We start from the raw sequence: 22491 nt of genomic DNA, 5'->3' as shown, positions 1-22491 counted from the left end.
CACACACACACACACACACACACACACACACACACACACACACACACACACACACACACACACACACACACACACACACACACACACACACACACACACACACACACACACACACACACACACACACACACACACACACACACACACACACACACACACACACACACTATAAAAAGTCTACCCACTCCTGTTAAAATGTCAGGTTTCTGTGATGTAAAAAAGACAAAAATAAATAATTTCAGAACTTTTTCCAACTTTAACCACTTAAGCCCCGTAGGATTTGGCTGCTAAACGACCAGGGGGTATTTTGCGATTCGGCACTGCGTGACTTTAACGGACAATTGCGCGGTCGTGCGACACTGTACCTAAACGAATTTGACGTCCTTTTTTTCCCACAAACAGAGCTTTCTTTTGGTGGTATTTGATCACCTGTGCGATTTTTTTTTTTTTTTTTTGATCACGCGCTATAAACAAAAAGAGCGTCAATTTTGCAAAAATAACAATATTTTTCACATTTTTTTATATGAAATTACCCCAAAAAAATGTAAAAATCTAAATTTTTTAACATTTTCGGCCAATTTGTTTTGCTACCTATGTTTGGTAAAAAAAATTGCAAAAAGCGTATTTTTATTGGTTTGCGCAAAAGTTATTGCGTTTACTAACAAAGGGAAAGATTTGTCATTTTTGTTTTTTTATTTTAACGCGTAATGGCGGCGATCTGCGATTTTTTTTTTTTTTTTTTTTTTTTTTTGCGGTACTGCGACATTGCGGCGGACAGATCGGACCCTTGACTGACATTTTTGACACTTTTGGGGTTACCAGTGACATTTCTACAGTAATCAGTGCTATACATATGCACTGTTACTGTAAAAATACACTGGTAGTGAAGGGGTTAACTTTATTTGAGAGGGAGGGGCTGTGTGTGTCCCTAGGGGCGTGATTCTTACTGTGATTGGCTGTGGCTTTAGCTGCAGGGACACTGATCAACGGTTCTACATTGTAGAACCGTGTGATCAGTGTTTTTACACCGAGGAGAATGACAGGCAGCTTGTTTACACAAGCCGCCTGACTTTCTCCCTCTCCCCCGACGATCGGCGAGTGACCGGCGGACATCGGGTCCGCCGGTCACACGCGCGGGGGGTCCGTGACCGCGCAGGAGCGTGCTCGCTCCCCAGAGCCTCACAGGCTAGCGACGTAGACCTACGTCACTCTGCCTGTGAGGGGCTGACTGCCGCAGTAAATATACTGTGAGCAGTCGGCAAGCGGTTAATTGCACTGAACTGCGCTGCAATGATGTGAACTATGCCCCTAAGATTACATTGATTTTGGGCTGTCTAGTCAGTTGGAGTGCAGTTCAAAATGCATCCAACTGCATCTGGTGAGAAAGGGCTCTTAGCCCTCGTTCACATTGAACGCAGGTTTGAAATCGTGCGACTTCATCTGCACTCGCCCGATTTCAAAGCCGCATTTCAGTCCGATTTCGGGGATGTCATGAGACAACTGTGCGGGTTCTTGCACAGATGTCTATTGAAGTTGCCAAAAGTAGTACAGGAACTACTTTTGAAAATCGGTGTGACGTGGAACTGATTGGGTACGCTCCCATTGCCGGCAATAGACTCCATTTTGACATGCAATTTGACCTGTCAAATCTCGCCGATGTGAATAGTGGCTGAAAGTCGATCTTTTAAGAAATGAACATCTTTTTAGTGAGAAAAGTGATTGTAAACTTGATTATCATTAACAATAGTTGTATAAAAAAACAAAACAAATTTGGGAAAAAAAAAAAAAATATATATATATATATATATATATATACACACACACACACACACACAGTCTCTCACAAAAGTGAGTACACCCCTCACATTTTTGGGAATATTTTATTATAACTTTTTATGTGACAACGCTGAAGAAATTACACTTTTACTACTTTACATTGTAGCAGTGTACAGCTTGTATAATAGTGTAAATTTGCTGTCCCCTCAAAATAACTCAACAAACAGCCATTATTGTCTAGACCGCTGGCAACAAAAGTGAGTACACCCCCTAAGTAAAATGTTCAAATTGGGCCCAAAGTGTCAATATTTTGTGTGGCCACCATTATTTTCCAGCACTGCCTTAACCCTCTTGGGCATGGACTTCACCAGAGCTTCACAGGTTGCCCCTGGAGTCGTCCTCTCCTCCATGACGACATCACAGAGCTGGTTGATGTTAGAGATCTTGCGCTCCTCCACCTTCTGTTTGAGAATGCCCCACAGAGATGCTCAATAGGGTTTAGGTCTGGAGATATCAGCTTCTTTAGCAAGATAGTGGTCATCTTGGAGGTGTTTTTGGGGTCGTTATGTTGGAATACTTCCCTGTGGCCCAGTCTCCAAAGGGAGGGGATCATGCTCTTCTTCACTATGTCACAGTACATGTGGACATTCGCAGTTCCCTCAATGAACTGTAGCCCTCCAGTGCCAGTAGCACTCCGACCACCATGCTTGACTGTAGGCAAGACACACTTGTTTTTGTACTCTTCACCGGGTTGCCGCCACACACGCTTGACACCATCTGACCCAAAAAAGTTTATCTTGGTATCGTCAGACCATAGGACATGATTCCAGTAATCCATGTCCTTAGTCTACTTGTCTTCAGCAAACTGTTTGCTGGCTTTCTTTAGAAGAGGCTTGCTTCTGGGTTGACAGCCCTGCAGACCAATTTAATGCAGTGTGTGGCGTATGGTCTGAACACTGACAGGCTGACTTCCCACCCCTTCAACCTCTGCAGCAATGCTGGCAGCACTCGCATATCTATTTCTCAAAGACAACCTCTGGATATGATGCTGCTTATGCACACTCTTGGTCGACCATAGCGAGGCCTGTTCTGAGTGGAACCTGTCCAGTTAACCTGCTGTATGGTCTTGGCCACCAATCAGTAGCTCAGAATCAGGGTCTTGGCAATCTTCTTATGGTCTAGGCTATCATTATGTAGAGCAACAATTCTTTTTTTCAGATCCTCAGAGTTCTTTGCCATGAGATGCCATGTTGAACTTCCAGTGACCAGTATGAGAGAGTGAGAGTGATGACACCAATTAAACACCTGCTCCCTATTCACACCTGAGACCTTGTAACACTAACAAGTCACATGACACTGGGGAGGGAAAATGTCTAATCGGGCCCAATTGGGACATTTTGATTTAGGGGTATACTCCCTTTCTCTATCGTTCATTGACGGACGCAGTGTCTGATCCATATCAGTAGGGTTATGCTGCCCCCTACAGGAGTAGGACACTAGGCAGAAAAAAGTTTTGGCTTCGTCTATGGGCAGTCCCAGGGGGTATACCATCTCTTTCTGCTATAGGATGTCAGTTTTAATCTGCCTAGTCAGGAGTAAGGACCTAGTTCCTTACTCGGATCTCTGGTTCTCGCAAAGTTTTTTCTAGGTAATTTTTTTTGTTCGCTTTTCTCTGGATTATTTCCTGAGAGATCTACAAGCAACTATGCCAGATCTGGGCGACGGGCTGGATGTATAGATCCAGTGGTCACCCAGCCGGCCAACGAGCGCGCGCAGGCCTTAGTTCTGTGCTGGGTTGGTGGCCACGACGTAGTCCCACTGGACGGGGACTGACCCCACGAGTTAAATATCTCGCCAGTTCACATAAGACGAGGTCTAGGCCTGAGTCGCAGCATTCCTATTTGGCCGATGGCCCCCCCCCCACTTCGACAGAGAGGGGTTCTGTCAGATTACGCCCGCCGGTTCCGGTTTGGTGAGTAAATGTTCCCCCCTGTTCCCCTGGTGGATTTTGGGGTGGACGCGGCCCCTCCCTGGGACGGTCAGACCCTCACATTCCCGGATTCCCCTCTGTCCTGTCACGCACCCCCCTTCTACCTGCCCCCCCTCACTGCTGGGGGCTATTGGGCCTACTCCCGGGACTGGGACCACGCTTCAGGCCAGATGTTGGGGCAGGGGGTGCGCCGCCACCACCGGATGAACGCTCATATGGGGGGGTTATTTTTTCAACTTTTGCTGACAGGTTCCCTTGGTGCAGCATGGACCCTGCAGATCATGTCCCCCATCTGACCCCCTCAGGGAGGCCACAGGGCTTCTGGTCCCCGGCTGTCCATGGATGCAATTTCGGAATCGTTTGTGTCCTGGGTGGAGGTGGCCTTTAAAGGGCGAGGTGCTAAGAAATGCCCTCCGCCTTCCCCTTCCTCATCTGATGTCTGAGTCTAAATCAGCCACCGCAGACGCGGGTCTCCCTGCCCGGTCCGCTACCTCGCGCCCTGTCTCCTCTGACAGTGAGGATGACCTCTACCTGCGCCACCACGCAGGAAAAGACGCTGGTGGACTCACTGGTTGTATCTGTGCCTATGACCCTTAAAATGGAGGACGCAACTGAGACTGAGGCGCAGGTTACGTTTGGCACTCACAAGCCATCCAGAGCGCAAAGGTTTTTCCCTTTCCCGCGTTTTGACAACATGGTCAAAAAAGAATGGGACCACCCAAAGCGTGCCTGGGGTGCTTAAGTGGATTTCTAGACGCTACCCCCTTTGAGGAATCCCTTATCAAAAAGTGGACTGTGCCACCTACGGTGGACCCTCCGGTCTCCAGACTGAATAAAGCTGTCTATGGCCTGCAATATGTACTCCCTGGTGGGGTCTGCACGAAGACTTTTGTTTACTGTTGCCCTTTGTCACAAACTTTGACTGCATGGGCTAAGTTGCTACGCCTTGACCTGGAGGGGAAACAACCGCCCCCTGCCTTTGCGGAGCTGTTGGACTAGCTGGTGCAGAGGCTGCAATTTGTTTGCAATGCTGCGCTGGATACTGCTCCCATATTGGTCTGTTTTGACAGTGGTCCTCCGGCTTTAGCTAAAGTGCTGGTCTGCAGATCAGACCTCAAAGAAGGCCTAAAGTTCTGGTCTGTGGATCAGACCTCAAAGAAGGCCTTAACTGATCTACTGTTCGCACGGTGGTGGCTTCCCTACATCAGGGGATTTTCTGACCTCCATAAACATCAAAAACGCCTACCTTCACATACTAATACCCCACCCCACCAACGGTTTCTGCGCTTTGCCGTGAAAGAGGATCATTGTCAATTTGTGGTATTACCCTTTGGTCTCGCCTCTGGTCCTTGGATCTTCACAAAGGTGTTGGCTCCGGTCCTGGCGTTGTTACGTCAGCGGGGGTATCAGACCTGGGTTACCTGGACGATCTACTTCTTCGTGTGGAGTCTCCCACGGTGCTGGTGAAAAAATTGGATATCACCATGGGAACTCTGGAGGAGTTCAGGTGGATTCTGAACCTTCAGAATTCGTCCCTGGTCCCTTCCATGAGATTGGACTACCTGGTCCTGACTTTGGACTCGTCCTCAGTCATGGTGTTTCTTCCTCCAGAAAAAACTCAAACTCCAGACTCAGATTCAGCTGTTGCTGTCCAGCAATTGGTCGTCCCTGCAGAATTGTATGAGAGTTCTGGGACTGATGGTGTTGTAGTTGGAGGCGGTCCCCTTCGCTCCATTCCACACGAGGATCCTACAGAAGGAAATCCTTCTCAAATAGAACAAGAATCCACATTCCCTGGACAATCAGATCCAGGTGACCAGGGAGTCCCTGATCTGGTGGCTTCGGTCCCCAATGCTCAGGCAAGGAAAATAGTTCTTCCCTATATATTGGACAATCTCAACACGGATGCAAGTCTGTTTGAGTGGGGAGAGGTTCTCGGCAGGTTGTCTGATCCCTAGAGGATCCCAGGTTACTGATCAATGTTCTGGAGCTGAGAGCTAACAGGCTTTGCTTTGTTTCCACTGGACGGTGCACCTGCAGGGTTGTCCAGTGCGCATTCAATCAGACAGTGCCACGGCCGTGGCTTATATCAGTCACCAAGGGGGCACCAAAAGTGTCCTTGCAGTTGCAGGCATTCTTCGGTGGGCGGAATGCTTTGTTCAAGCTCTCTCCGCTGTTCACATTCCAGGAGTGGAAAATTGGCAGGGGGATTACTCGGTCAACAGACCTGGGATGCAGGGGAATGGTCCCTCCATACGGAGGTGTTCCAGCAGTTGTGCCTTCATTGGGGCACTCCAGATGTCGATCTGTTGGCGTCTCGGATCACCAGAAAATTGCAGAGCTTTGTGGCCCACTCCTTGGATCCTCTGGCAGACGCGTTGGTGGCCCCGTGGGGTCAGTATCAGCTGATGTATGCCTTTCCTCCTCTTATGTTGCTGCCAAGACTTCTTCGCAGGATTGAGGTGGAAGGGATTCCGGTCACTCTTGTCGTTCCTGACTGGCCTCGCCGAGCTTGGTATGCCGACCTGGTCAGGCTGGTTGCAGGCGTTCCTTGGACACTTCCTCTCAGGGAGGATCTACTGTCTCAGGGGCCAATCTTCCATCCTGCTTTATGGTCTCTGGCTTTGATGGCTTGGCTGTTGAAAGCCAGGTGCTGAAGGACTGGGGATTGTCTGCTTCAGTGATTCCCACTCTGCTTAAAGCGAGGAATGCGACCTCTAGGAAAGCTATAATCGTACGTGGAAGTTGTACATTGTGTGGTACGAGTCCCTTGGGGTTCCCCATCGCTCTTACTCGGTGGCTTGGATCTTGGTTTTCCTTCAACGAGGTGTTGATCAAAAGTTGGCCTTGAGTGCTGTCAAGGGTCAGGTCTCGGCCTTGGCAATTTTCCAAAGGCCATTAGCCAACAATTCCCTGGTGCGCAACTTCCTTCAGGGGGTGCGACACTTGGTACCTCCGGTGCGTCCTCCGTTTTCGCCTTGGGACCTTAAATTGGTGCTGTCAGTTCTTCAGAAATCTCCTTTTGAAAGTATTTGGGAGACTCCTTTGCTTACCTTATCTCAGAAGGTGGCCTTGGTGGCTATTACTTCTGCGTGCAGGGTGTCAGAACTGGCGGCGTTGTCCTGTCCTCCCTTCTCCCCTCCCTTCTCCCTATCTGGTGGCTCACGATATGAAGCGTTACTTCGTCTGGAAACGTCCTTCCTTCCAAAGGTGGTTTCCAGTTTCCACTTAAATGAGGACATATTATTACCCTATTTGTGTCCTTAGCCAAAACATCCTAAGGAATTTGTACTGCATACTCTGGATGTGGTTAGGGCAATCAGGGTGTACTTGCAGACTGAGTCTTTTCGGAAGTCAGATTCGCTCTTTGTACTCACGGATGGTCCAAAGAAAGGGCTGCCTGCGCCTGCTGCGACTATTTCCAGATGGATCAGACAGTGGTGCATGCTTATTCTATTAAGTTTACTATTTTTACATATTACACTATGGAGGCTCTTTTATTCACTGTATGTTAACCCTTGGATGGTTGCTGCTTATGACATATATGGTCTGAGTGCGGTATATGGTGGAACATCTACCCAGTGACGGTCCCTGGTATACCTGATCCATACCGTCTCCTCCATCTGGACCCATCTGAAATTGAGTTGATTGGTGTATATATTACCAATATCTGGTAAGCGCACTGGCATGCCTTATTGACAGATGCACCATGGAGGAGAACCTTAATTTACTGCTGTGCTGGAGGACTTTATATTTCTATATACTCTATATACACCGAGTGTTTCTGGGACTTTCATTACCCTTAGAGCCGGTTCACACTACCGTGACCAGAAAGTCGCCCCACGAAGGAGAGACTTTTTAGTGCGACTTTAGCGTGACTTTGAAGAGACTTAAATGATAGGCGACTTTGTCTGTGGGGAATGCCTGGGTAATCTTCCTGGAAAGTTGGTGCTTTGCTGCAGGGGGAGCTCTGCACCCCCCACCTCAAAGCACCTTGCCCCCATGTTGATGGGGACAAGGGCCTCATCCCCACAACCCTGGCTGGTGGTTGTGGGGGTCTGCGGGCAGGGGGCTCATCGGAATCTGGAAACCACCTTTAACAAGGGGGCCCCCCCAGATCCCGGTCCCCCTCCCTATGTGAATGGGTATGGGGTACACTGTACCCCTACCCATTCACCCCATAAAAGGCAGTGTATGTAAATAACGACAGGAGACGTTTTGGAAAGTTTATTAAAAATCTTCATCCGGACTTCTCCGCTCTGGTCTTCTCCCCCTCCGCTCTGGTCTTCTCCCCCTCCGCTCTGGTCTTCTCCCCCTCCGCTCTGGTCTTCTCCCCCTCCGCTCTGGTCTTCTCCCCCTCCGCTCTTCTTGTCTTCTGCTCTTTTGCTGTCCACTCTTCTGCTGTCCAATCTTCAGCTCTTTGCCCTCGGCTCTTCTTCTTCCTCCTCCGACGCTGTCCCCGGTGATTATGCCGGTCTCTGCAGCTTGTTATATAGCCATTAGGGGCGTTTTTTCGGCATGGGGCTACCCTCAAATTCTATACCAGACCCGAAGGGCCTGGTTTGGAACCTGGGGGGGACCCCCACGCAGTTTTTTTCCCATTTTTTGGCGTGGAGTTCCCCCTCAAGCTTCTCACAGCGCAAGTCGGATCATCCTGATCCGACTTGCGGTGCGACTTCCATTCAAATCAATAGGCTCCCATAGGGAACCATTGATTTTGAATGGAGGCAGAAAAAACGTCTTTCTGGAAAGTCAGAATTTTTGTGCTTAAAGAATGTGATGCAAACTGCTGCTTAGCAGCGACATTAAATTTTACAATTAGCAACTTGAACATAGCCTTAGGGGATTTGTCAGCAAATGATAAACGTGCATCAGTTTTAGACTATACTGCTATGAGGAACCTTTTAACATCAGGTTTTCCTGCTTTTATCACATTTGCCTTTGGCACATATTGCCATGTGGCAATATGAATCTGGATTTTCTTACCCATCTCCTTGTCTCCCTTTCAACATCAAATATCTGGTCCATTCTTTTGTCTCCCTCCCTGCCTTAGATTCCCAATTTACCTGTATAGCAGTCACTGTAGGTTTAATCGCAGTACAAGTTTTTGTTAGATAAACTTTAGGAAAACCTTTGACGATTGCTGCAGCCGCTGATTAGTGTTTTCTTACAGTGCCATTTCTTGCTGTCTAAACACTGCTATAGGAACAGCAGGGCCATGATGCATGAAGGTAAAAAACCTGTGTGCAGCATCCCCCCCCTAGCCCCCTAATACTTACGTGAGCTCAAGCTCGATCCAGAGATGTGCATGAGAGCAGCGGATCTCCCGGGTCTCTTCATCCTCTTTGGCTGAGACACAGCTCTCCTGCTGCAAGAAGTCACAGCTAATGAGGAGGGGGCAGGGCTGAGATTCTGTATGTGTTACACACAGAGGCTGGTCGGACGCAAAGCTGTGCAAATGCCCCCATAGCAAGTGGCTTGCTATGGGGGAACTTGGTAAGGGGGTAGGGCCAAGAGCGCCAATGGGCGGCTCGAAAATAGGAGGATCGGGGCTGCCGTGTACAAAACCATTGCAAAGCAGGTAAGCAGAACATGTTTGTTTTTAAACAAAAAAAAAAAAAAACATAACCGCTAATATCACTTTAGGTGCACTGCTTTTATCCAAATCTTCTTTCAGGACAGCATCTGAAGAGAGAATATCTCCATTTTCCCAGGAAATATTGTGATCTTTAGGCAGGACACTTCTACCATCGATTCAGTTATAGGGATTTCTCTGACATATTAGAAGCGCTGTGTGGGAACCGAGAATGGTGCTGCCCTCTCCCCACGTGTGGGAGGATTAGTGGCATACCTTTTTGTTTATTTTTCCTTGTCTGGGCCATCCCAAACCCCAGCCGAGCAGGTGGGGGTTGTTCTGGAGTTCTTTGCTTTTTCCAGCCCAGCAAGGGCAATGGTCAGCTGAAGGTCTCGCTTCTGCTCTGGGGTGTGGGTATTGACACGTACGTCAGGGCGTCTCTGCTCCACCGCCCACTCACTTGTCAAAGAGTTGGATTGACAGTGGCTCCTGCTGCTATCAATCTGCCCAGTGAGGAGAGACAGAGCTGGGAGAGCCATTGCTCTCCTGCACATTGCTGGATCGAGATTGGGCTCTGGTGAGTATACTGTAAGGAGGGTTGGGGGGGATTCTGCAGGACAGAAGATTTTTTCCTGAATGCATTGACCTGATCCAAGTTTACAATCCATTAAGGTAAAAAAAACCTTCAGCCTTTACAACCACTTTAAGCCATTATTTAGGGAATTCTTTTTTTAACCACTAGTTTCTTCAGAATAAACACCTAAATTACAGCATTTAAACAGAGTTTGCAGGCAGAAAGGTTGCAGCAGGATCGCAATATGAGCAGCTGCATTTACAAGAGACTATGTGCCCTCTTGTTTCATAATGCATCCTGCTAGAAGGGAGCTGTCACAGTAAAGAAAAGATGTGATTGTCTCTTTCCCTAAGGGCAGCTCACAAGCTTTATCTCCTTGAAAAGCCTACTGTGGCCATTTTCGTGTAGCCATCTTAAATTTGTAAAATATGAAATGTAGAAAGCCAGAGTCTGAGTTTTACCACATGTTGCCTTCAGAGAAGGGGATTATGCTAAAAAAAAAAAAAGATACACGCTTTGGTCAAAAATAAGAGTGTTCATAGGTTGAAAATTTATTTTAACGTTTAAGCTTCAGCACATCACCTTATCACGAAGTATGTATATGTGAGATTATTTCTATTCCATTTTCTTTGGCATATATAGTTGCATAACTCTTAAACTGGTCACATGATTTCCTTTACAGGTTAATTTGGTTGCTGCATTAATGCTTCCTTATTAACAGTGTCTTTGTAAATAAAATCATGTTCATCTTTATTTAATCCCGTGCAGATTTTTGATTTGATGGATGCCAAGGCAAGAGCTGACTGTATCAAAGAGATTGACCTCCTTAAGGTAAACACTTTTTGAAGCACCCCTAAGATTGTTTGTAGTATGTGCTTTTTGTGTGAAATCTGATGCTTTGATGATTTTGCTTTTCCCTTCGTCTAGCTGAGCCCGTTTTTCCAATGTGCCACATAAAGGCTTTGAACCGCTTATTCTTCACATCTCCTATGAACTTGGCATCTTTAAATAAGAGAGGGAAGATGTTTACATCTTAAGATAAAACTGCATTAAAGTTCCCTTTGCTTTCCTTTTACAACATGCACAGTGGGATTATATGTTGCCCTCAAACTTTTTTTGTTACCAAGATAACATTGTGCAGGGATGTTCTTTTGAAAGGTAATCCAGAATGTTGGTGCATTAAACGAAACTTGCTTTTGTGCTCATTTTTAAGATTCTGTATATTGATCAATTAAGAGGATACCTCAGAATTGCATAAAATGATTTTATATAACTGAACTTATACGTTTTTTTTTTCCATTCATATATATATATATATATATATATATATATATATATATATATATATAAACTGCCTTTGTGGTTTATGGCCTGGTGAAAAACTGGCACCTTGTCTAATGGGGAGGGTGGGGTTATGCCTAGGTGGTAATTTCCTGTCTTTTTTTACAACATTCTTTCACCTGTAGGTGGCAATATAACCCTGTAATAATGATGTACCTTGTGCTAATAATGATACCCTGTGCCCTGTGATAATCCAAGATAAGGATTTTTTACAGGTAAACCAAAAGTCCAGTTTTCAGAGAGCATCCGCTATAATTGTCCCTATATTGCTCATACCAGGTTTTTTTTTTTTTTTGGAATTTACACAAACTATTTTAGAAGTTTGTGGTTTTATAATTTTTTTGAATGCAAAAGACAAACGTACTGACCAACAATTCAAAGTCCAATTAGCCAAGATAATAGGGCTGCGCATCTTCACTTACCTCACGGTTTGATGCGATTACGATTATTAGGGTCGCGATTCGATACGATTTGATTCCGCGATGCATCACGATGCATCACGATTACTATGGGGACCCTTTTCTAAAGGGGGATCTATGGTGACCCTGCTCTAAAGGAGATCTATGGGGAGCCTGGGCCTACAACTAGGGGGACTACAGAGCCCAGCATTCCTCCTTACCAGGGCCTACTGTACTACAACTAGGGGCACTACAGAGCCCAGCATTCCTCCTTACCAGGGCCTGTTATACAACTAGGGGGACTACAGAGTCTGTAGAAGTCCCCCTAGTTGTAGTATAACAGGCCCTGGTAAGGAGGAATGCTGGGCTCTGTAGTGCCCCTAGTTGTATTATAGCAGGCCCTGGTAAGGAGGAATGCTGGGCCCTGTAGTGCCCCGACTTACCAGGAAGCAGAGCTGCAGCCAGTTGTGGATGAAGTAGCGGTATGTGTATGGGGTAGGGCTCGGACAGGTCCCGGGTGATGAGTCTCATGTTGGGAATTTGGAGCTCGGACTAGTGCAGTGCACGGTACAGGCGGAAAGCAGGGCCACCTCGCTCCCCTGCGTTCAACTCAGGCTGTCTGCCGAGAACCGCACTGCTACCAGAAGTGTACCGAGCTGGGAAGGCCGCGACTTCGGGCGGCCGGGCTGTCAGAGCGGGCGGTCGGGCAGCAGCGTGCTAAGTCGGCGTGCCGTGTGTATCCCGGGGCCAGAGAGAGCACTGATAGCTCCGCTCTCCTCCTCTCCTGCACCGCGCCGCGAGGAGGAGCTCCGTATCCCACAAGCCCGGCCAGCGCCGCCATGTCACTTCTGTCCCCGCCCCCGGAAGTGACGTCATTAGGTAATCGATTATTCAATCACCCCGAATCGATGCAGAATCGCGAAGGGTCGCATCGCGATGCATCGATTCGGCGATTATATTCAGCAGGCCTACAAGATAAAGGAACCAGGAAAGATTATACTGTTCAACGCAGACATGGTAGGTGAGGTCCTTTGTAACCATAATTATTTTTGTGCTTGTAGACTAGCTTTCAATAAAGTTGATCTTTTATAATAGAATGACCAATTCTGGTTGAGAAAGATATGTAACTAAGACATTAGAATGACTTGGGGTTAGAAAACCCTGAATGAAATGTGTTGGAGATACTTAGGTAGTTGGAGGTTATTTAAATTGCATTTGGTTTAAAGATTAAGAAAGTATTACAGTAATTTTTCTTGTTCTTTAAGGGACCCAATATTCAGAGAGAGTTGGATTATAGCACTTCCTACAGGAGGATTGTGGAAACTGGAAAGATAAAGTAATCAGTCTGGCATAACCCCTCTCAACCCCATTTTTTTTTTTTTTTGCTAGTGTCTTAAGAGTATGTATGCAATTTTTCTATTGAGAAAAGTTTAAAAATTAATTCCAGGAAACTAAATAGTCCTTTGTTGCTGTGGGGCTTTCAACACTGCATGGGTTAATTGCTCAATTGACCTAGGGGACATGAAAAGCAGTGGTAACCTACCTGATCCTCTGCTGCCCCGGGAACCTGCACTCTCCTCTGGCAGTGGACTGTCCCTCGATTTCCTCACATCCAGTAAAGGACAAGGGTTCTGCATCACTCTTTGTTTTGGAGGACCTTAGACCGCTGGAGCACAGAGGAGCAGAGGCAGCAGGGACTGGTCTACCCGGGGAAGGTGCAGGAGCGGAGGCTCAATTAAGTAAAACTTCTTTTCAGTCACCCAGACATAAACGAGCAGTAAATCCTTGCATTGTGGATATGCAGCCCTATGGCAAGGGTGGACTTTAGTTTCTGGAGTTTAGCTTTAACGGTTTCATTAGCCACTTTCCTTTTTTTTTTTTTTCATGTATTTTGCTTTAATCAATACTTCCACCAATACACTGCTTGAGCTGCTCTCCTTAAGCACCTATCATGATTGGTATATCCTTGACGGCAATCTCTTTGGAGGCTGTAACAGGACCCCACTGGACTAGACAGTTGTAGGGCCTGCCTGGAATTGGACCTTTGGATCCTGTTTGTTGCACTTTCCTGACCTTTTTGCGCTTTGTTAGCCACAGAGTGCTTTCCAGATTCAGAGCTGCGACCTAGTCTCTTAAGACTAATTTATGAGTAGGCAATGTGGGCTGAGCATTGGAAGCTGCTATATCTATTGGAATGGTTGGCTGCCATGATTACCCTTGTTTTCCTTTCATCTCCACAAAAAGGTATACTAATATGCAAATAAAATGTTAATCATCATTAAATAAAAGTACTCCTTTACCAATATGAAGTAGCCTAGGTCTCTTGTTGGGAACACTCCTCCCCACTTTGAGTTATTTCTTTACTCCTAGACTTCAAGCTCCAAGACCAGACACACGCCAGGGGCCCAGTTCAAACTCAAGCCCTTAGAATCCAGATCTCTTTTACCTGCAGGCAAGTCCTCTTCGGCATGTAGGGACACCACCACTTTCCAGTGTGGGGGTCGTCTGTTGGCCTTTATTTTGCCTTCCTGCATTTGACATGATTTCTGACGAAGTAATCCGTTTCAGAGCCTACAAACTGTAGTTCCCAACAATTCTCTGCCATCCTTCTCACGTCATGTTATTTAAAGTGGAGTTCCACCCTAAATTTATACTTCTATCTTCTCGCTCCGGGTCACCTGAAAAACAAATGGATAATCGCAATTTTTTTTTTTTTCTTACCTCGTATAGAAGAAAATATACTTACCTTCATCTTCCTCCCCTTGGCGGCCACGGCGATTCGTCACTTCCTGGCTTTGCAATGATTCCTGGGAGCTGAACGTCATCGCTCCCAGGAATCAATGCGCCTGCATCGGCCCTGACGCTAGTTCCGGTGCGCGCTCGTCATTCCCTTCTAAACAGCTTCTGGGCATGCCCAGAAGCTGTGGAGGGATGACGCGCGCGCATCGGAAGTGACGGCGGGGCCGGTGCAGTGCATCGTGGGACCGAAGAGGACGCAGAAGAGGATTGCGCTGGCTTCAAGCTGCCCACACCTGAGATGGCAGCGCTGGACAATACTTTTTCAAGGTAAGTATTTCTCCTAAAAGGTAAGTGCAACCCCGGACAGATCAGAGGCTAGCCATTGTGGAATGTACTAGCCCTGACTGTCCCGGGGGTATTTTTATTAAAAAAAGTATTCCCAGGGTGGAACTCCGCTTTAACTGCCCTTGAAGATCTTTAAATAAACAATTTATTTGCATAGTTCCAGCAGAATGATTTAAGGGTTTTTACTCCAGTTCCCAAACCAAAAGGGGGTAAATGCCCTATTTTTGATCTGAAGGCCTTAAATGTCTTCATTCGGGTCCAATGCAAAGAATCTGCCAGGTCTGTCATAGTCTCCCTTAACCAGGGAGACATTTTATCCTCTGTGGACTTCAAGAATGTGCACTTCACTACCTCCCTTTTTTTTTCTTTTTCTCTACAGGCAGTCAACACCACCAGTTTGGCTGCCCTATTATTTAGTCAGTCTCTGCACCCTAAATGTACTCTGTGCTAGCCTTGCAACTCTCCCAGCACAACCCCTGGGAGACAACCTAGTGTGAACAGTCCAGACCTTAAAGGACTCGTTGGATCTTGAATCTTAAAATGTAATTGTTAGAGCCGACCCCATGCTTGTAGTATCTGAGTGCTAGGTACAGCTCAGACCTCAGGAAAAAATTCTGATTCTCTGCTTCTAGACTCAATCACTACTTAAAGAGCTGCCCTGCTCTGCGATGCTGCATTCAAATTCTGGGCTTGATGATGGCCTTTCTTGTGACAGTTGAGTTTATCCATTTCTACTCCAGACCTGCTTAACTCAACTATGTGTTGCTATGGGACAAGTCTGCTTTGTCTCTATACAAATCAACTTACCTAAAATTGCTTGGTTGCTTAGGAATCCTTTTCTGGGGTTTGGAAATCCTTCCTCCCTATCCCTTGGAAGATCATAACTGATACTGGTATAATAAGCTGGGGAGGACTCCTAGGCACCTCCTTGATGCAGGGGTCTTGAATGCTGGAGGATTCTCAGCACATGATCAACATTCTGGAGCTCCAGGCAATTTAGTTGTATCTACAATACTAGACCTTCTGGATAGGAAATCACCAGATCTGGGTGGAGCCAGAAGTCTTGCTGTGGCAAGAGAGAGAGAAAATAATACTGTACTGGGCAGAACTTCATTCCAGCCTAGACAATTGGCAGGCAGCCCAACTCCTGATTTTTGGGGAATGGTCCTTACATCCAAATGTTTCATTTAAAATTTGAACTACCTTGCCTCCAGGTTCAACCACAAACTAGACAGATTTTTCACAGGTGAAGAGATCCTCTGGTAGAAGGGGATGCTTTGTGGGATGAGTGCAACCTTATTTACACTTTTCCTTCTCTGAAACCCCTCCTCCTACAAAGGAAGATGAGCTTGATTGCTTATGCAGATACTACTGGCCAGTAACTCTCCTGATCCAGCAATTAGCTTTCCTATATAGATTTACACAGGAAAGTCCTATTTATGAGTCCATGCAAGGTTCTTATTTTTACTGAAAACTGATGAAAGGGGAGATTTTTTCTGACCACAAAAAAAAAAAAAAAAAAATTCCTAGCACTTTTACCAGCTAGCCTGGAAAAAAAAATACCCTGTAACAATTCACATTAAAAACAGGCTGTAGTTGCATGTTTGAAAAAATATGCAAAGCTCCACTGCCTCGCCAAGGCTCCTCTGTATAGTGTGATCTTAAGTTATTTTTGAAAGTCTCTAAGTTGGATCATACTGTATATAGCGGTGGATACATTGGGTTTGCCTGGAGTCAGAAAAAATTCACAAAAATGGAAACCACCCCAATTTTATACCTAGCCTTTGAAGTAAGATGCACATTTAAGGGCTTTGCACATCACAAAAAAATTGTGCAAGGCCCTTCCATGTCCACCTTACCTCAAAGGCTAGTTTTTGGAATGGTTGCAATTTTTGTGAATTTTTTCTGACTTTCGAAACGCATTGGCTGGATTTTAGCGTAAACCAATACATTTATTTGAACTCTTTTATCTTTTGATCTGGCACTCCCTCCATTGGTGCATGTTTTCTTTCTTTTTTTTTTTTTTTCCTGACTAAACTACTGGCAGATATACCATGGGCTTTCCAAAATTGACTCGATCTGTTATTTCAATGACTGACGAACGCTGATGAAAGCGAGATCTATCATCGCACATGGAAGGGATACATTGTATGGTATCTTTGGAAGTATTTCTTGGAACAATTCTGACGGTTTATTTTTTGGAATCTGGCTTGGATCAGCATTTGGCCCAGTATACAATTAAGGGGCAAATCTCCGCTCTTGTGATGTTCTAAAGACTGCTACTCTCCAATGCTTTGGTTAGGACTTTTGTACAAGGTGTCTCATGTGGCTCTTACTTTGCAACCACCTGTGACTGGATGTGGAATCTTTTGCAAAGAATGCCTTTTGAACCTATTGACAATATTCCCCTTTCCACCCTTACTGAAAAGTTGGCTTTCCTTGGCGCACTTGTGGCTGAGGTACATTGACGATGTCCTGCTCCTATGGGGTGGAACTTTGCCGGAGCTGGAGGCATTTGTTGGCGAACTGAACTGTAACGACAGAAATATAAAATTGACCTATACTGCCACCCCGAATAATTTACCATTTCTTGAACTTTTTATTTCTAGGGATGGGATGATGATTAAAACTACTACGTACCGCAAAGAAACATCAGCGAATACTTTATTATTTGCGGAGAGTCACCATCCAAAATCCCTAATTGATGGCATCCCCGTCGGTCAATTCCACAGACTCAAGAGGAACTGTACTGATCCTCTTGACTATCAAACGGAGGCCAGGGATCTGCATATGCGGTTTAGAGAAAGGGGTTATTCCCACAAGACCATTAGGAGGGCAAGGAAGAAAGTGGCCCTCAGACAAAGGTCGAAATTACTCCTCAAACGTGGTGATTACACTCCTTTTGTCTGAGCAGCCCCAGGAAACATACCCTAGAATTGTGACCTGATATGGTACACAGTGGGATGAAGTGAAAGCGGTCATTTCTAAGCACTGGCAGGTATTAACTGTGTCACCATTGATAGAGAAAATTGTGGGACCTAGACCTCTTATTACAGCCAAACGTGTTAAAAATTTGAAGGACAGTTTGGTCCATTCTGCGTTCATCAGAACCAAAAAACAGGGAAATTGGTTAACATCTTTACCCCCACTAAAGGGGATGTTTGCATGTGGCAAATGTTCCGTTTGCAAACTGGTTATCAATTCGAAGACCTTTTTAAGCTGTGACAAACAGCAAGAATTCACTATCAATGGTTTCATAAACTGCCTAACCGAACGCGTCATTTACCAACTAATTTGTCCCTGTAATAAGTCCTACATAGGCAAGACAAAGCGTCCTCTAAAAATCAGAATTCTTGAACACCTGGCCGATATTAGAAATAAGGATGACAATAAAACTATCCCCCTGCATTTCTTGGAATACCATAATGCCAACCCTGACGGTCTGCTTTTTAGAGGCATTTATGCCCTAAAACTGCCCGCCAGACGTGGAGATTTTGATACAATATTACTCCAGAAAGAAAAACTATGGATATACAGTATAAGATGGGTTCCCTCGCTCTGGCTGGTTTAAACGTTGAATTCAGTCTTAAACCTTTTTTGTCCCAATAATACCATCTCCAGTTCCTATCCAGTTTGGTTCTGCTATGGATTTGCTCAGTGAGCACTAGTAGCCCTATAAGGTACTATTATAGGCCTAACATGCTTTGTCTGATATGTACACTCAGGGACGTGTCTCTTTGGTAGGCCTGTGATTTTACCTGACTGTCTACCTATTTGTAGTATTAGAGTTATTAACTTCGGTTTTTCGTACGAGGGAATTATTATTATTATTATCATTATTTGATTTATTCCATTGTGATATTCTCATCCCTCCCGAATAAAATCATACTCATACTCCTTTATGGTCGATATTGATGGTCAATGTGGCCAAACCATGAAGCACTCCTCTTGTGGCCCTTGCCATGGTACATATATGCTGATATTGGTGACCAATGGCTTTATGGAGGCCAAACCAACGTCATCGTGGGTTTGGCGTTCAAGGCGTCGACATTCAATTATATTGGTATCTATATTTCCCTTTTTTGTTCTTTTTTGTTTTATATCTCAGCACTGGTGGTGGATTTATATTATCATCTTCATTTTCTATTTTTTCCTTTTATGTATTATGATATGCATTAATATTTGATCATTATTGATATGGATGCAGTCTTGACCCCGTTGTTACTATTGTTATATAGTTTACACTAAACCAGGTTCACCTTCATTGAAATCCCAACTTTTTATGCAATGCTATACTCACTACTGAATTAGTATTGCTATATGATACAGGCATATCTGGATTTCCATGTTGGTGAATCTTTGGGATGCTTGGAAGAAGGTGGTGTTACTATTATTATGTCTAAATACGTGTGATATCGACATCTTGTGGATGAAAAGGATAATGCTCAGACAGGTTTACTAAATGACCAATCACACCTGCACTCAATTAGTTAGCGGTGGAACACTATATATATATATATATATATATATATATATATATATATATATATATATATATATATATATATATATATATATATACACCCCAGCTTCCGTAGTTGGCTCTGAAGAAGTCGACCCAAAGTCGGTGAAACACGGCAGCGCCCCCTGTACTGCACTTTCTGTACCAGCCTTCCCTGTGTTGATCCGGCTCAAGCACGGCCGGCCTCCCTGCGGCTCCCCCTGCCTTCAGCTCGCCAGACCGGACATGACGTCAGGCCGCCACTGACGGACCTACACGCCAACTCGGAACGAGGCTCGAGTAAGCATGGAGCTGAAACGCCGCCACAGAGGATTGTAAGCGCCGGCTGAGTCTGGATATATCACACAAAGGTATGAACTTTCCATTATTTGGCTACCTTTTGGGTTTTTTACTACCTCATTACCAGGATCACTGAGGACTGAGTTTGCAAATCTTTTCATTGACCAAGGCATATTTCGGCCAGTGTACCTATAATCCACTTAACCAGGACTAAACTTTCTGGACAGGATCCCACACGGCTGCTTATGCGGGAAGCCTCCACGGAAGGCACATACATCACCCCCAGGATTTGTTTCTTTCTGTGTGGAATCAATCATACATTATCATCACTGCTGTTATTGTAGACGGACAGCCCCAGTGCATCCCCCTGCCGGATTACAAGGTGGCCATCTTCACTTGCCGCACATGTCTATGATGGGTGCATCTTTGATCACTCCTTGATCATCAAATTTCAGTGTGGTAGGGTAGTATATCCATCCAAGTCATAGCCCATGCAATTTACAACAGTTCTAGGCTTCAGTCATGTGCAGTAATTGTGTTGCATGTTTTTAATTATTTTTTAATTGTTTTTATACTGTATGTGTTTTCTATTGTTTGCACAGTTTCCTCACCAGGCACAAGTGCCTAATAAATTTATTGAATTTCAACACTCTTTTTTGACTCTTTGGTGCCTATTTTTGACCACCCTCAGGTGGACGTGGATTGGGAGGCTATCCTCCTATATTCATTTCCCCCACCCCCCCTTTTTTTCATGTATTTTTGGGATCAATAGGTATCCATTGAACTGTAATCATTTGAGTCCTCTCTTGTACAATTATAATGCTCTGTAGATTCTAGAGGCCATCATTGGAACACCTTCTGTTTATTTTTGTTTTTTTCCTTGGCGCACTACCTCTGAGGTGTCTCTGAGCTGGCAGCTTTGCCTTTAAAATGAACCTTTTCTGGACTTGCACAAAGAAGAAATGGTAGTTTCCAGGCCGTGGATCTCCTGCTCCCTTAGGTAACCACTAAACTCTTGGGTTTGTGTTTAAGCACCCTTAAAGTCCCTCATTTTACTGATTATGCAGTTCTTTTAGTCTAACTGGGATGTGGTGCTCATTCTATCAGGCTTTTTCTTCCATTTGCTGTTCCTCCTCTATAAAGTAGTTAATTTCTTCTTCATCAAGCTCCAGCACTTCAGAAAGATATTTCTCTTCACCGTATGGATGCAGTTGATGCTGTGCAGGTTTATTTTGCAGCCAAAGGCTGACACGGTCATCCCTGATGGTCCCTCAGGCCTCTCATTCCACTGTTTTGTTGTGGATCATTGCTCAGGCATATGGTCTTACAGTGAATCTAAACCCAAAAACTTTAAATGTGATAGCTGCCATAGGTTTCTTTTTCTTTTTTTCCTTTTAATTTTTTTAGTTTTTTTTTTCTTTTTCCCTTGATTTTCACCTGATGATTCAGTCAACAACATGCTTACTGCGACTACCACCAGATCCCTCATTCTCATTGACCTCATCTCCTCTAGTTTCTTCTGGGTGCCGGTCTTCATTTGTCTTGATTGGCCATGCACGTGACTCCCACGCATTCACACGGTAGTTATTCGTTCTTTCACACCGGCGTGAGCAGTACATGTGCAACTCAGTGTACATTCAATAGTAGACTGTGAACAGACAAGCAAGTTTGTTTTTATATTTTTAACCGGTTGCTGACCGCCGCACGACTATATACGGCGGCGGTCAGCCCCGGCCAGGCAAAGTGACGTATATATACGTCACTAGCCTGTCACTTCCTTGTGAGCCAATAGCGGGCGAGCGCGCGCCTGCCCCGGCTCGTTCCATGGGAAGTCAGTGCGTGTGACCGGCGGACCCGATCGTCCTCCGTGAAGGGAGAAAGGCAGGCGGCTGATGTAAACAAGCCGCCTGTCATTCTCCCCTGTGTAGGAATGGTGATCATACGGTTCTACTATGTAGGACCATTGATCACCGTTCCTACACTAGTAGCCATGTCCAATCACAGTAAAAATCATGCCCCTAGGGACACATTTAACCCCTCCTTCCCCAATAAAGTTAATTCCTTCCCTGCCAGTGTCATTTTGCAGTAACAGTGCATATGTATAACACTGATTACTGCAGTAATGTCAGTGGTAACCCCAAAAGTGTCAAAAATGTCAGTCAAGGGTCCAATCTGTCCGCCGCAATGTCGCAGTACCGCAAAAAAATCGCAGATCGCCGCCATTATGCGTTAAAAAAAAAAACACCAAAAATGACAGAAATCTTTCCCTTAGTAATCCAATCCAACAAATCAAAATAGGCTTTTTGCGATTTTTTTTTTTTTTTTACCAAACATATGTAGCATAAAACAAATTGGCTAAAAATGTTAAAAAATTTTGATTTTTACATTTTTTGGGGGGGGAATTTCATATAAAAAAATTTGAAAAATATTGTTATTTTTGCAAAATGTACGCTTTTTTTTGTTTATAGCGCAAAAAGTAAAAATCGCACAGGTGATCAAATACCACCAAAAGAAAGCTCTGTTTGTGGGGAAAAAAAAAACCTCAAATTAATTTAGGTACAGCGTCGCACAACCGCGCAATTGTCCGTTAAAGTCACGCAGTGCCGAATCGCAAAAAAAGCCCTGCTCAGGAAGGGGGTAAAATCTTATGGGGCTTAAGTGGTTAATACTGAATTTATGCATCAGCTGCAGTTTGCTCAGTACTTTACAAAATGCATTAGACATAGCATATATCTTCTACAATAAATAGCTGCCTCTTCGCACTATTTTAAAATGTACGTTTAACTCCGCGTTAATGAATAAAAGCTGTCAATGTTAAATGGTTTGTCTCAACCCTCTAACTGTTGCTTTTGCTGGAAAGCTTGATCTGTTAAAGGAAATTGACAAATGACAAACTTTACAAGTAGGCAGGCTATTTTTTGCAGAAAAACATGCAGTTTCTCCTCTGCAATA

General features: G+C 45.0%; 1 protein-coding gene across 1 annotated transcript in view; it reads left to right on the top strand.

The window, feature by feature from the left end:
• Nucleotides 1-22491, top strand: part of NEK7 (NIMA related kinase 7) — a 243809-nt gene that overhangs the window by 31673 nt on the left and 189645 nt on the right. The window contains exon 2 of the mRNA XM_082264886.1: nucleotides 10684-10746. Coding sequence (XP_082121012.1) covers nucleotides 10684-10746 — 63 coding nt within the window. The remainder of the gene's footprint in view (nucleotides 1-10683; nucleotides 10747-22491) is intronic.

The sequence above is a fragment of the Pelophylax lessonae genome (assembly GCF_965119305.1).
Source record: "Pelophylax lessonae genome assembly, chromosome: 8".
Lineage (NCBI taxonomy): Eukaryota > Metazoa > Chordata > Amphibia > Anura > Ranidae > Pelophylax > Pelophylax lessonae.
Note: the sequence above shows the minus strand (reverse complement) of the source record. Positions and strands in the feature narration are given on the sequence as shown.